Genomic DNA, 16402 nt, shown 5'->3' on the forward strand with positions numbered 1-16402 from the left:
CCCTCTCTCTCTCTCTCTCTCTCTCTCTCTCTCTTATGGGAGCCCAGCGTCTGGGCCTCTGGCATCCAGCCAGGGCATGGGGGTGGCGGGGGGAGGAGGCAGGCAGCTATGGGGCCCAGTCCCTGACCACGGACCAGGGCTGATGTACAGTCGTGGCCATAAGTTTTGGTAATGACAAATGTTGTGTTTTGAAAAGTTTGCTGGTTCAGTATTTGAGTAAAATGTTTTCACATGTTTCTATAGAATACTGGAATACAATAAGGCACATTTCATATTTTTTAAACCTTTCTTGGGGCGAAAATGTTAAATATATGCAAATAGTCCCCTCTTTTACAGCAGTCAATCTGCTCTAAAATCCAATCAGAATGATAGAGTGATTTCACCTGGCTAGAACTAGTTCACACTTTTCCCTGTGCTGATGATATGACTTACTGAAATTATGTTAGCAGTCATTTTATGCCAAGGCCCAGCAAGCTTTGCAAACCCAAAATGTATGTCGCTCCCAATACTTTTGGCCACGGCTGTACAGACTCTCAGGCCTGCACTACTGGACACAGATGAAAAACACGCAGAATATGGCAACAGACATCTCGCTTCAAAGGCCTTTTTGACCGTGATCACTCGACTTGGGTCCTTTGTGCACATTTGTAAGTGTTCATGTGCGCGTGTGTTCGTGTGTTCGTGCATGTATTTGTGTGTGCGTGCGTGTCTGATGTGTGTGTGTGTGTGAGAAGTGCGTATGTGTGTGTTGGGAGTGTATGAGCGTGGGTGGGTGTGGGGGGGCATGGAGGTACTATAACAGCATGGCGCACGCCCGCTCCAGGTCCAGGGACACGGGTGACGTCATGTAGGCAGTGTATTTATTTACTCTGTGATAGGGCAGTGACGAGGGATACACAGAAGACGAAAAAACAAACTCTGCTTCAGATAATATTATAATAACCAACATCGATTTTCACATTAAGATACATTTATTGGATACGTTTCTACATGTGAAGTCAGGGTAAATGGTCTGCTGGTGGAAGATGCAATAGCCCTTGTTCTGATTGTTACAACTGAGCCCAATGTTCTTACAGTGTTCTAACGTGGCCTATAGAGTACAGATATACGCAGCATCTGGTTATTTACATTTACATTTAGTCATTTAGCAGACGCTCTTATCCAGAGCGACTTACAGTAAGTACAGGGACAGGGACAGGGGGGGGGGTTGAGTAAAAGGGGAGGGGCTGGCAAAGTTTCGTAGAGGGGAGCTGGAAGGGCCAGTGCGCAGTGCTGTTAATGAGCTCACAGAAACACACGGACCACATGTCACTGGAGCGCACAACACCGGAGCGCGGTCACCGGATCGCGGGTCTGATCTGTCATTTGACCATCTGGATACTTACCATCGACTTGCATCTTGACTACATGCAAACCCTTGAGCTCAAGAGGCAAGCGGAGGATAACTACACTTATGAAAACGTCACACTTCAGACATGGTTCGTGTAGGCTATGGCTTATGTGTGCGTTAACTTGGCATTTGTTTTTGAATGGAAATAGTGAAAATCTTGTGACTGGCATACTTGGGCTTTAGATTCAGTTGCAGGGCGGTAAGATGAGCAACACCACTGTGACAACGAGGGCCATGGTCCCGACCATACCTTCAATCATGTTTATTTTCGGAGTGGTCGGTAATGTTATTGCTATAGTGGTCTTGTGCAAATCACGAAAGGAACAAAAAGAGACCACGTTCTACACGTTGGTGTGCGGACTGGCGGTTACCGACCTCTTTGGGACACTGCTCGCGAGCCCGGTCACCATCGCGACTTATGTCAAAGGCTCGTGGCCCGGAGGGGACCCCCTGTGTCAGTATTTCGGATTCATAATGCTCTTCTTCTCTCTGGCGGGACTCAGCATCATATGCGCCATGTCCGTGGAGAGATACCTGGCCATAAACCATGCTTATTTCTACAACGACTATGTGGACCAACGGCTAGCGGGCTTGACGCTTCTAGGAATCTACGTATCCAACGCGTTCTTCTGCGCTCTGCCTAGTATGGGTCTGGGCCAGGTGAAGAAGCAGTACCCCCAGACCTGGTGCTTCATAGAGTGGCGGAGCAACGTGAGCTCCGACGCCGCCTTCTCCTACATGTACGCCGGGTTCAGCTCCCTTCTCATCCTGGCCACGGTGATTTGTAATGTGATGGTGTGCGGGGCTTTGATTCGGATGCACCGACGCTATGTTCGAAGGATGTCGTTCGGGAACGATCAAGGGCGGAACGCGGACCCGAGGAGGAGCCGCAGCTTCGGGCACTTGGCAGGTGCAGAGATCCAGATGGTCATCCTGCTCATCGGCACCTCCATAGTGGTGCTCATATGCTCCATCCCCCTCGTAGTAAGTTCGTTTCTCCCCTCTCTCCTTCCTCAGTTTTTATGCTTAAAATGTCCTTTACGCACAGATGTATCCATGACGCACGCACGAAAAAATGCGGTGAAATGTTTTGGAGGGATTATTGGTGTACTAGTTTAACGAGGCAACGCATAAAATCGTAATGGAGTTCCCCCATTAAAGTGCATTCGATAGTCCTTCGAATGATGCAACTTATACCAAGAAGGCGCATTGTGTTCTCCACTCAAAGGCTATAGTGAAGGTCAGCTCAACTGACTCTAAACGCTGTACCATCCGTCTCAGCTGAACACGCCGCACGTGTCTCCTGCAGGTGCAGGTGTTCCTGAACCAGCTCTACAAGACCCCCGTCGAGCTCCGCCTGGAGATCAACCCCGACCTGAGGGCCATCCGCTTCGCCTCCTTCAACCCCATCCTGGACCCCTGGATCTACATCCTCCTCAGGAAGGCCGTGCTGCTCAAGGTCATCGAGAAGCTCAAGTGCCTGTTCTGCAAGGTCGGCGCCCGCAGGCAGCAGCTGCAGGGCAACTTCGACTGCATGGACGCCCACCAGCTGTCCTCCGTCATCTCCAGGGACTCGCCCTCCATGGTGTCCCGGGACCTGCGCCAGGCGAGCAGCACCTCCCAGACCCTCCTCTACCTGCCCGAGGGCCGCGAGGCCTACGCGGGGAGCGGTCGTCTCCCGGACGACCGCTACAGGTCCCGCCCTTCCTCCGGGGAAGCCCCCCGAGGCTCGGACTCGTCCGAGCAGAGCAGCACGGAGGAGGGCGGCGGAGAGGGGAAACACCTGTCCGCCGAGGATCTCCGCGCGGAGGAGTCCTCTCAGCCCCGTCCGAAAGAGCAGACGCTGCAGGTCTCGCTGAGCACTGAGCCTGGCCAGGAGAAATGCATTTGAAGGCTGAGGGTCGGAGGTCTTCCATAGACTGCCTGTCAGACTGTTCTCCCTCATGGAACCTGGCTGAACCTCTAGCAGAGCCAGACTTAACCCTCCTAAGAGGTCTACTCTGATAGGCCAGAGCCTCTTGGTCATTGTTGTGTCATTATATCAACATGAAACTGGTGACCTGACCTGTCGTGTTCAGGTCAGGGTTGTGAGTGTGAACATTGGGACACGTTTGGGACACTGGTTCCTCTGACGGAAGGTCCTGGAAGGTGAGAGTGGACTAGTTGTCTCACAGCATTCGAGTTTTCATTAAGGTTTACGTGTGTGTGACTTTTTTAAAGTTACATTTGTATTCTTCTCCATGAGAAGGCTTCTGTTGTTGGATCTTGCCTTGTGATGGTATGGCATCCACATGGCCTGTTGTCAAATATATTGTGTTCTAGCATCCATGTAAAGATATCCTGTTTATGATTGCAGGTTTAATGTGCTTGAAGATAAATGTGCTTGTATGCATATCATAGATCATTCATGTAAGTAATATTCACATAGAATGAATTAAATGAGCTGATTCTCAGTACTGCTCTATCCTTGTTTGGAGATCTTTGTTTTCATTACTCCAGTCCAGTATTATGAAGTCACTGCTGGGACTGCTAGCTTGTGTGAGTGAAACGTCGACAAGCAACTCAAAGCTTCAGAAAGCAGTGTGTGTATGTTTGTGTGTGTGTATGAGAGAGAGAGGGAGAAAGATTATGAGTCTGTGTGTTGATACCTTGTTCTAAACATTTAAGGCCAAGGTATCGAATAACTACAGCAATAGAACAAATATACAGTTCAGTAATACTGTAACTATCACTGGAGGAAAAATAGCTAACCGGAAACCATGAATATAATCCGGACATTCAGTGTCCGAATCCCAGGTTCCTGAAGGAGGTCAACGGTCGATTTCTGACCCCTCATTAAGTCAAACAGATGTCTTTGATAAGACCGGGCCAAAGCGTTACACAGCGTACAGCATCTTATCTCGTCAGACGGACACCGACACATCGCTAATCAGAAATGAGTTCGCGGTTCAAAAGCGAAAGAACCCTGAATCTGACCACACAAAGGCACACACATACACACACAAACACACACACACACACCAAGCTGACGGGCCAAAGGCAGCCTTCCCAGGAAATAAACTGTCTGAAGACGTTTCCTTCATGAAACAATAAATATGATCTCTGGCTTCATTTCAACGTGATTGAGCTTAAACAAGCAACACAGTGGCTAGTGCAAACACACAGCAGAGAGGGATATTGACACACAGAGTGTGAGAATACCCTCTGGAATAATGACAGCGGGAGGGGGGGGGGGTTAATTATGATTTAATTTGGATGTGAGAAGCAATTGGTTTGCAGCGTTGCTGTATGATGTTCAGCCATCTATTTCATATTCAGTTCCTCGTCGTTCTCTGTGAAGGCTTGGCACACATGGAAATAGGTAGAGGCAGATTTTCTGATAATATCAGAATATATATCATATTTCAGAAATATCATATTTCATTTATATACACACAATATGACATTTTTCACGTTACACCAATAATCATGAAGCCAGGCGGGTTGCCAAAAAAAGACTCAACTGAGAAGAATTTTTTTTAAAGAAGAAGATTTTTTTCTTGTTTAGATTTTAGAGGTAAAGTGAAAAGTTAAAGGTCCAGGGTAGAGGTCAAGGTTAGAGTTCCTGTTGTTACAGAGTGCATAACTTCCTCTCCACCCAGCATAACAAGAGACCAATAAGACAGCTCCTCTTCCTGTCCTCAGTAACCAAGGAAACAAACAAGGCTGTTTGGCATCCCAATAACTCACATCAGGCTGATGCCCTGTTCTCAGTCCTCTGGTCTCATCTTCTCTTTCCTGAATACTGTTTCCTGTCTCTGGCTCCTCTTTTCCCCCCTCTTGTCCCCTGTCATCTGTATTCTCTCCTCTTTTATCCTTTCCTCTTCTCCTCACCTCTCCTCTCTACTTTCCTCCCTTCCCTTCCCTTCACCTCCTCACCACCCCACCCCACCCCACCCCTCCCCTCCCCTCCCCCCATCCCCTCTCCTCTCCTCTCCTCCCCGCTCCCCTCCCCTCCTCTCCTCTCCTCTCCTTCCCTCCCTCCCTCCCTCCCTCCCTCCCTCCCTCCCTCCCCTCCCCTCCCCTCCCCTCCCCTCCCCTCCCCTCCCCTCTCCTCTCCTCCCCGCTCCTCTGCCCTCCCTCCTCTCCCCTCCCTTCCTACTTCTGTCCCCAGCGGGCTGTTGGCTGAAGACTGACACACAGCAGGAGGCCTCCTCTCCACATCCCCGTCACCTGCACCTCAGAACATGTCACATGTCCCTTAGATCCGGGATGCTTTGATCCGAGGCCAATGTACACACGCCAGATGATAGCAGCGCAGGATTATCCGGGACAGACACGTGTGGTACGACATCCTGTGGCATGTTGTCAGCTTGTGAAGATCAAACTTCTTGATAGCAGGTGAGGGGAGAGTGTGTGGGTTCCAAGGGGGTGGGTTCTGGGCTACATCGTTGCAACTCCACCAGGGGTTTGGAGGGAGACTGGCGGTCGAGGAGCCTTCAGGCTAGGAATTAGAAAACCTTATGACTCTGTTAAGCCCCACACAAACATACACAGACCCCCAGAATACAGGCCGAACTCAAGGGTTTTAAAAACAACACTACACACAGCTAGTTCCCATGAAATCAGCTGTTAATTAAAAACTTTGATCCTCATTTTTATGTAATACCAGCCTAAGCAAATAGGAAACTTCTAGTCATTCAAGATGACCCACGGAACCTGATAATCAGATATTTGAACAAAATATGGAAATGTTCTGTCTTGTTTCCGATTTTGCGGATTAAAAAATAAAGAGTCAGGAGACAGTTCGGGAGCTTGAGAGACACCAGAGACATCAATAGGCTAAGTATCAACAAATTAGAATGGACTTTTACTGCCCCGTCATGCTTGTTCTGGACAAGAATGATATTATGCAGGCATTAGAGTCGTTAAACACCTTTACTTGCGTCATTTGTTAACCGCAAGAAAGTCCAAACACGGTCATGGTTTGTTGTGTTCATCTACAAGACCAAAAAATGCTGAGTAGCCTAGAGTATGGTAACAAGAGAGACCCGTCGGTGTGTGTGGTTGTGTTGACTGTGTCTGGTCTGTGTGGGCACGCATGTGTGTGTTCGTCACAAAAAACAGTTAGGGAGTAATTTACATTACAGACTATCTCTCTATCACTTTATAAAAATCACAAAATGGCCTCTACCTGTTTACTGAGAAGCTCATGCCAAACTGTAAGGTTGTAATGGAATTGGCATACCCCACTTCTTACTTCAAAGCAGCATGCCTTCCTACCTTGTAAACTGCACTGTTATTTAAGAGCCGTGCTGCAGCTCATTCTATTATCAACCAGTGGTGAAAGTCTGCTATCAATTTTGGGGGGGACAATTATATGACATTTTTTCAAAAGAAATTCCTGAGGGGGACACCAAAATTACTGCTGTAACATGTAGCCTACATTGTAATATGTTAAAAAATATATTATTAATATTATTTAAATGTTTACAGTGATTTATTGGGGGGAACAAATCATATTTTTCCCAGGATGGGCGGGTTGTGTGTGGGGGGGTCCTGTCCCCCCTGTCCCCCCCGGGATTTCCACCTATGTTAGGTCTCATATTCGGGTTGGAAGCAGAGCGGCGTTTAGACCTGTTAGAAGGGGTGCGACAGACCTACTGGAAACGAGGAGCGCTTCCCAGCTGCTGTCGGGCGCCAGCCAGCTCCGATCCTCGCTCCGTGGGTTTGGAGAGGACAGAGTAGGCTACTTTTACATAAGCCTGAAAAACGGTCTTTATAATTTTCTTTATAGGTTACGTTACGTAGCTGCTGGGGAGCCCCACATATACACACACACACACACACACACACACACAACACACACAACTTCTTTATGATTGATGATCTATTGCAGAACACATCAGTACGTTTTCCTCTGAGCTTATCCAGATAGGCTGGGATCCAGTTCAGCTTAAGGCTCAGGTTACCTACAAGTAACTCCTCAAATCGAGCCCTAGCTAATAATGGTCTGGAACAATTTAGATCTTGCAAATAATTGCCGTGCGGCATGTCGTGATCTGTTATGTGAGCAACCAGCACCTCACAATTCAGTAACCCAGACTTTACCTGCTAACAGACCATATAAGCAGAGTATTAACCTCACTGCGGGAAGATGGGAATCTAAACGCAGATTTTTCGCATGTGAACCTAAACATGTGCTACAAGACCAAAGCAGAATTCCACAAGGGCCTAACTTCCTCTGCCACATTGATTGACAGTAAACTGCTTTCTACATTCTACAGCTGTGTGTTTTTGTTATTTGGTGAGCATGCCTCTGGAGAGTACAACGTGTTCTGTGTGTACAGTACAACATCATAGGATATGTCATTGAGTTTGCCCAGCAAAATATGTATTATTTGTTTTGGGTATGATGATGGCAAAAAAAAAGGCTTTCGTCCAATCAGGTGAGTTGAGTGAGGTATTGAGGTCAGAGGGTCTTTTGGCCTATGGAAGTCGTGGGAACATTCTGAAGTGTTCTGGAGCGGCCGAGACAGAAACAAGGTCTAGTGGACGGGTCACATGACCTTGGCAGGCAGAAAGCAACAACAAAGACTCCTGGATCCTCCACTGGTCCACCCTACAATAGAGCCAACACAAACTCCTACGACTAACATCACAACACTGATAAGCAAGCTGCTGACATACACGTCATATATGTTTTGGGCAACACTTGGCATGCCAGTTCATGTAACCTTAAAATGGAGGGAGTCAGATGGCTGAGCGGTGAGGGAATCGGGCTAGTTATCCGAAGGTTGCCAGTTCGATTCCCGGTCATGCCAACTGACGTTGTGTCCTTGGGCAAGGCACTTCACCCTACTTGCCTCGGGGGAATGTCCCTGTATTACTGTAAGTCGCTCTGGATAAGAGCGTCTGCTAAATGACTAAATGTAAATGTAAATGTAAAATAGCTGGGGTCAAATTGACCCCAAGGACGAAAGATGTTAGTAAATTTGAGGATAACGGGAGGGTTAAGGTAAGGTGTGCTACGTCTTTAAGTGTGTGGGGGGGGGGAAAGTTTATTAATATCACATATTTGTGAGAACAGCAACATCCACTCATCCATCCTTGAGTTTGTCGACTCAGTGTGTGGTTATGGAGATGGAGTATGCTATGTGGGGAAATCCATGGCGTCACCTAAAATCTGGACTCCACATCAACATCAGACACAGCAGACTTGTTGAGGCGATGAGGATCACCCTTGTGCCCACTCGAGAAGCAGCATGGTTGGGGGATGGTACGGGAATGAGGGGGGGGGGGGCTTGACAAATAACAGTATGCTCACTACTTTATATCCCTGAATGTACATAAAGTACTGTCATTTACAAGATCCCCCGCCAATGCGAGCTGGGAGTTAATGTCGTTCTTAGTTTTCTGCCGCATCCAAGGAGACTAGTTTCCACGGCGCCTGCCAGTGGTCCTAATTGTTAGTGGCGTATGTCAGTGTGGGGTAAGTGCTTTAACAGGGGTTGGGCAGAGGTAAGCAGCAGGGCTGCTCACATGGGATATCCAATATCGCCTCCTAAGTGTGCTTGTGGGGAGCGGAGTCACCCACACACATCAGGACCTGAGGAGAAGCAGACCTGAAGTCCATCAGACTGGAGCCAGAGAGTGTTTCTGGGAAAGAGGAGGATCTTCTCTGAGTCCCGTCCCTGATCCTCTCTCGAGGGTTAGGAGCTGTGATCTCCTGTCTGAAGGCCTGGTTCTCCGAGGCCTCACGAAGACAGTAACGGAGGAGTATAGGGTTAGGCAATAGAGATGGCTTCTTAACACGCTACTATATTGTTGTGGATTTGTTTTTGTTTTTTACATGGAACTTTTAACACACCTTGCTTTTTTAATGACCAACCTTCCTTTAATCATTCTGGACAGAGGTGCAGAGTTAACAGCTTTAATCCACATCTCATTCACTCCTCATTCACTCCTCTCTTAACCCTTGTGCTGCCTTCGGGTCACATGACTCAAAGGTTCATAACGAACCATCATTGTGTTTACCCAGTTTTTTACCCAATACAAAAACTAATAAAAATAATTTTATTTTAACCTTTGCAATGTGGGGGGTCTGAGACAGCCCGATGGTTAAAAGAAAATGCTTCACTTTGTTTTTGTATGCGGTAAAGTTGTCGCAATACGACGGTGGGTCACAATGACTGATGGGTCAGAATGACCCGAAGATAACACAAGAGTTAAATCAGCCTTGCCATTAAACTCTCAAAAAAGACGTGTACGAGTCCTGGTAACTTTTTACGGCTCATAATAATTTCTGAGGGCTGAACGACACCATTGTGTCAAAGCCGGACATCTCACTCACAGCATCCTAGTCCAGTACAACCCATTTTCAGATTGTTCTAGAACATGATGGATTGTCTTGTGTGCCCCCGCCTGTCCTCCCTTTAGAGATAAGAAGCAAACTTCCTTCCGCAGTAAATCAGTTAAAAAGTCTGACCTTTGAAGCCGTACGGTCAGATGTTTGTGTCGGAACATCCCAACAGTGTCCTCAGAGATGAACTCTGATCTGTTGATTCCTCGCAGCGCGCTCAGGGCAGAGTGAATGACCAAGACTGAGTCTTTGGAGCTAGGCCTCCCAGCTACGAAAACACATCACAAAAAATTGGAGCATCAGCATAAGTTCACTGAGGTACTAACTTCCTGTACCACATCCTGCTCCATTAGTGACTGAAGATCAGCGTGGACTAGAGCGAAAGACCAGCCCTTCTGAAATGTACCTGTTTGAAAGTGATACTGGAATGTGTATTTAACCTTTCACTTACAAAAGAGACTGTGAAAATGGCTACCTTTTGAGTTTCATGGATGTTGAAGTGCCAACTTTGAACACTGTATCAAGTTAAAAGAAACTCACTACTCCTTTAAAGGAAATATAATCAGAGTATCAATCAATCACCCTAACCTTATCTTGCTTATCCAACAAATGCATTATTCAAGTTTTGTCAGAACATTTGTATTATTTAGCCTGTATTTTTACGGAAGGTCACTCTCATTAAGATAATAAAAAACAGAGACTGCCCAACCAGAAACTCTGTCACATAACCAATTGTTCTCCAACATCTGCTCTTCAACTGCCACAATACCAGGCCTACTCAAGGTCCTTGTCCCCAACTCTGGGCCTTGTCCTTAGAGCTCGACTGACCACAGCTCCGTTCCACACACTTCCTGCTTGGTCAGCCAATCGCCTTAGCACTTCCTATTCTACATCCTGCTTCCTGGCTGTGGGAGTCACCATCATGTTTATTTGCAGTCTTGTACTGCGTCTTCACTGTCAGGACCAGGACAAGCTTTGTTTTAATAAAACTCCAGGATTCGAATAGAAAATAAGTAGTTTGTGATGCATGGAAAGCATTTCACTGCAACGCATCTCAGCCCTCACACACAATGTTTCAGTCACCAACATCGACCTGAAAGCTGGTCATATGGACTTCCAACAAAATGTTTCTTTTGCCCTCATTGATCTTTTGAATGGAATGTAAGCAAGCCAAAACCTTATGTTGTAGAGCCTTAAAGGAACAGGCCTTCTGATCATCTGGTTTGGGGTGTTCTTAAACAAGGTAAACAGCCAGCAGGAGGACAGCCTTTAAGAGGGAACGCGATCTGTCGCATCAGAATTTATACGGTAAATCCCTTCCATATATATACAGATATACAGAACAGACAATAGAGGGGGGTGCATTTCACGACAGGCTTAACGGACCCCCTGCTAACCCTGACAAGGAAACTGTGTTACATGCCTGAAACTTACTGTGCTTACTCATACTAGTGCCCTCAGTGTACAGTAAGAATAATTTGATGCTGTGATATACAGAACAGACAATAGAGGTGGGTGCATTTCACGACAGGCTTGTTGTATTCTTTCTTGCCATGAAATGCACCCCCTGCTAACTTTGACTAGGAAAGTGTCACATGCCTGAAACTTACCATGGTTACTCACACTAGTGCCCTCAGTGTACAGTAAGAATCATTTGATGCTGGGATATACAGAACAGACAATAGAGGGGGGTGCATTTCACGACAGGCTTAACGGACCCCCTGCTAACCCTGACAAGGAAACTGTGTTACATGCCTGAAACTTACTGTGCTTACTCATACTAGTGCCCTCAGTGTACAGTAAGAATAATTTGATGCTGTGATATACAGAACAGACAATAGAGGGGGGTGCATTTCACGACAGGCTTGTTGTATTCTTTCTTGCCATGAAATGCACCCCATGCTAACTCTGACTAGGAAAGTGTCACATGCCTGAAACTTACCGTGGTTACTCATACTAGTGCCCTCAGTGTACAGTAAGAATCATTTGATGCTGGGATATACAGAACAGACAATAGAGGGGGGTGAATTTCACGTTGTATTCCTTCTTGCCATGAAATGCACCCCCCTCTATTGTTATGTTTAATCAGCAGACATATGGAATGTTTCAAATACTTCCTAGTTGAAAATGTATATACACAATCACATTTTTAACTCTAAAACTGTTTATGCCAATCCTGTTGGGGTATGTCAACTGAAACCAGCCAATAACCAAAAACATGTTTTACAGCATTTATAAAGAACAGGGGTCTTTGCATCCAAGATGACAGGCCTGGGCCCCGTTCGTCGTAAGGGTTGAAGCTAAGTTAATCAATTATCCTTTAGCCCGTTAACATTAGCGAGTTGAGTGAGAACAGCGAATATCGGTTCGTCAACGGCTGATCCGCATCCAAATCATGTGGTTAATTTCAATCAGGCTAAACTTATCAGGGAAATTGCACGTGCACGTCCTACTTCAAAAGGCAGGAAAGGTCGATCACCAAAACCGTGATTTTCTAACGGTATGATGGCGGAAAATACGAAAGAGAGAGCGGTGATAGGCTATTCTCGCCATCCGAGCAAACTATTATGAGTCTCTATAAGACAATAAGCATATATTATCATGGCTAAGTGAAACACCGCCACCGGTGCCAGAGCAAGTCAAGCAGCTTGCGAGAGTTTTGGGGAAATGTATAGGCTCATCTTAAGTGCCTCATTACCCCAATCAATCAGATCACATTTCTTTAAATGTGCCTGCTGGTATAGGCTTAATGGAAATTAATAATCGAATGAGATCTTGCTAGCGAAAATAATGATCTCAACTCTTTCAGAATAAGTAGGCTAGATAAAAACAAGGTCAAAGAGTATCTAATTGATACGAATTCATAGACAATTATGAGGATATACTGCGCTTATATCATGTAGGCCTACTATATATGTGCATGTAGGCCTATGTGTAAATCCCTCTTTGATTTCATTGACTGGGACATGGCCAGGGAATATGATGAATTGATTCATCAGCTGGTTAAGCGCCAAGTACACTTTTCTTACAGCAACGCATGCTGCGGCTTTGCCAATGTTTTCTGCATCGCCTATACTGTATAAAAATGTAGCCTATAGCCTACCTGACGCAAAAAACCTCAAGGCTATGCAGTCTGAAGCACAGTTAAAGTTTCAAGTAGCTTTATTGTCAATTTCTTCACATGTCACGACATAAAAAGGAATCGATATGACGTTTCCCACTCTCCCACAGTGAAACATATAAAAAGCACAGGCACAACAGATAAGACAAGACATTTCGTAAAACATAGCGTTACATATTCACATACAGCAGCATAACCTCGTAATAAAGCATAAAGCTTGCTGCGACGTGTGATATTTGCAATGTACGGCCCGAGAAGGTCTTGCAAATAAATGAGTCCTTGTCGGCTGAATCGATATCGCTCAAACAAGAACTCATCCGTGTGAAATAAAGGATCTTGGCAATCGCGAAGAACTCTATTGGTATGGAAAGCTAATCGAACTAAAATATAGCTACTTGGTCAACTGGGTCTCTCAAAAAGGGAGCTGCCATGTTATTTTCCGGGGGTGTGGCAAGCTTATCCAGCTACACTTACGTTAGCCTGCTCTGGAGCAGGTTAGTGCTAATTGATATGTTACTATGGTGATTTATCGAAAGTTGCTTCCACGAACCAAAAAGAGGGGCGTTTTTTATCTTAGCCTGAAAATTAGCTCGCTAAACCGCTTAGCGAGCTACGACGAATACCCCCCTGAACTGTCTGGTGTTTGTAGATAAAAACTTCCTCTCCGCCTCTCCCATCCCTCATGTTCTCAGATGTGAGGAAGCTGGAGACTGCCAGCTCATGCACAGGAAGCAACTCTTTAAGGATGATAACTAGCCTGTGTACACTGCTGTCAATCCAACTTCTCACTGGCTAAACAACCTTCGCATGTCTGACTACGCACAGAACTAGGGCCGTCATTATTCTGGCCCCATCTCGCCTTCCCTGTAATCAAATGGTAAATAACCAGGGTGTAATGAAATGTCTCCCTCTACAGGCCATGACGAAACCTCAATAATAAAATGACGTGGAAAAACATGGTCATCAACCCTGGTCCTCAGGGCCCAACACACCTGATTCAAATTAATGGTCGTCATCAAGCCCTGATAATAATGACCATTCATTTGAATCAGGTGTGTTGGAGCAGCAACACATCTAAAAAAAATGCAGTGCAAGGAGTCTCCAGGAATAGGATTAAGAAAGGCTGCTCTTGTGTCATGGAGTGTTGTCAGAAGAAAAAGGCCAGGAGGCTGAGATGTTGACTGTCTCTTTATTTCAGACGGGGATGGGGAGAGGGGGACCTAAGAGGAGCTGGAGGCAGCCACGGCGGCCCTCTTGGGCTTGGGAGCGGTTCCCTCACGGAACCCGTTCCTAAAAAAACAACAGGAGACAAGAAACACAAAGCATGTGTCAGAAATGATTGGATTATCATTAACAGGTAGCTCTCCAGGAACAGTTCAAAAGCTCTGAGCTGTAGCAATACAGGTCAAACTGAGGGTGAGCTGAGCTAATTCGTCAAATCACAACATTAACCACTACCACCCTGCACACATATTAACCACTACCACCCTGCACACATATTAACCACTACCACCCTGCACACATATTAACCACTACCACCCTGCACACATATTAACCACTACCACCCTGCACACATATTAACCACTACCACCCAGCACACTCACATTAACCACTACCACCCAGCACTCACATTAACCACTACCACCCCGCGCACATATTAACCACTACCACCCTGCACTCACATTAACCACTACCACCCAGCACACTCACATATCATCAATAAGAGAAGGGGCTAAGTCAGGACCAGTTTGTCAGCTGGTTTAACACAAACCTGACTAACCCTCACACTCCAGGAGTTAATAAAAGCTACAGGTGTACCAATGTGAAGCAGAAACAGGACAAAGAGCAAGTGTTGGGTGCATACAATCCTTGTTTTAGTTTTTTTTTTAGACGACTACAAACACAAACAGGGGCCCCATCTTTGCACAGCCAAGACGTAACCTACAAGTTGAGTCTGCAGCAACACCACAGCCCTCACAGGCACCCTGGATACATTCCAGGTGAGCGGACCCAAACCCACCAGGCCCCCGGCCCTGAGCAGAGAGGAGGGAGTGGGACTCACCTGAACCTGCGGTACACCACCCTCAGGTGTCTGAGACGCCCAGAACCGGTAGTGTTGCGTCTCTTGGCCTTGGCACTCCAGTTATCTGTCGGAGAAGGGGGGTGGTGATGTTAGAACCATGGGGATGGAGGAAGAAGGTGGAGAAAGAGAGAAGGGGATTGGAGAGAACAGCAAACAGCCCTGAGATGTGTTAAAGCAACGGTAAAATGTCGATTGTAGGCTCCAAACTTGAAAATGAACTAGGTTTGGACATCAGTATTTGTTGTAACAATGAGTTCAGAAAGGATAAAGCATGTCTCTGAGGCTGATACGAAAGCAGGTTGAAGTTTGTTACTGGCTAACTTGACTTACAACTCCTCTTGCGTTTGGCGGGGTAACCGCATTTCCCACACTCAGACTTCTGCAGATGGTAAGCCTTGGAGCCGCATCGACGACACAAGGCGTGCGTCTTGTTGCGACGTTTTCCGAAAGACGATGTTCCCTTCGTCTGTGGGAGAGACGTAGTTTAAAACTTTGACATAAGTCATGTGGTTCTTAAATATTGTGACCTGGACGTAGAAAATGGGGCGCCTCTATTACTGCCCAAGATGCCAAATAGCTGGATTTAAGTGAGTCTGTTGCCATCCACTAGGCTATAATTTAAAAACGATTTAGAGGGGAAATGCAACAAGGTCCCTATATAATAAGTTGGTAGGTCTCGACGCAAGCTCACAAACAGGTGTTTGAATGAAGTCTGCAGTTCACTGTCAGATACATGGATCGCTACAATGACTTAAATTTCCGGAGATTCAACCAAATTTTCCTTGATACACAAATCATCGACCAAAAATGCTTGGAGTTTGTGATAGAACGAAACCTAAAAGTTCACAACAGTAAAGTGATGGGTGGCGGACAGTGATTGGCAAAACTGATGAATTAGGATTGTTTGAGATACACAGCTATCCGCTCTTACCATCTTAGCAGCGAAGCTGACACGATAGAGACCGGATACCGGTCACCGTGTGACGGTAAATCCCTTCCGTAGTTATTCGGGTGTTACACCATCATGTGTCATACAAACAAATGTGCGCTCAAACCTTAGTTCCAGCTCTTAAAATAAATACGTGTGATATGTAAAAAAGCATTTTATGCATATTTCGGTTTTCAAAGGTATTGTATAAACACAGACAAGTGAAGACAGTGAAGCAGATTTTTTTAATCATATAATTATCTACATGTAAAATATTTTTATTTCAGGATATATCTGTCTTTGTGAACCACACTTCTGATTATTTAAAATTCTATATAGTCCTGTGTTCTACCCTTTCAAATAATATATGAATGCGTGTAGAGAGATCTTTCCTAGGGGCCTGTCAGTGTTTTGAGACTAAACCCATTTATTATGTTTAAAGGCACCTAACACCCGACCAGCAGTTTCCCTGTAGTGTAGGTCTAGAACTTTCTGGCTAGCTTCCATTTCCGCTGGTCCTGCCCTGGCCGTGTGACAAC

General features: G+C 46.0%; 2 protein-coding genes across 2 annotated transcripts; one reads left to right on the forward strand and one right to left on the reverse strand.

Moving 5' to 3' along the window:
• Positions 1-1301: 1301 nt before the first annotated feature.
• Positions 1302-3846, forward strand: ptger4a (prostaglandin E receptor 4 (subtype EP4) a). The gene is made up of 2 exons (XM_062451965.1): positions 1302-2374; positions 2700-3846. Exons 1-2 carry the CDS (start codon positions 1595-1597, stop codon positions 3279-3281), a joined length of 1362 nt encoding a protein of 453 aa, XP_062307949.1. The 5' UTR covers positions 1302-1594; the 3' UTR covers positions 3282-3846.
• Positions 3847-14027: 10181 nt separating this feature from the next.
• Positions 14028-15969, reverse strand: LOC134012266 (large ribosomal subunit protein eL37-like). Its single transcript, XM_062452024.1, has 4 exons — positions 15867-15969; positions 15266-15401; positions 14915-14999; positions 14028-14142 (listed from the first exon to the last, which is right to left on the reverse strand). Exons 1-4 carry the CDS (start codon positions 15867-15869, stop codon positions 14073-14075), a joined length of 294 nt encoding a protein of 97 aa, XP_062308008.1. The 5' UTR covers positions 15870-15969; the 3' UTR covers positions 14028-14072.
• Between the last annotated feature and the right edge of the window lie 433 nt (positions 15970-16402).

Source organism: Osmerus eperlanus, chromosome 25 (assembly GCF_963692335.1).
Source record: "Osmerus eperlanus chromosome 25, fOsmEpe2.1, whole genome shotgun sequence".
In the NCBI taxonomy this organism is placed as follows: Eukaryota; Metazoa; Chordata; class Actinopteri; order Osmeriformes; family Osmeridae; genus Osmerus; species Osmerus eperlanus.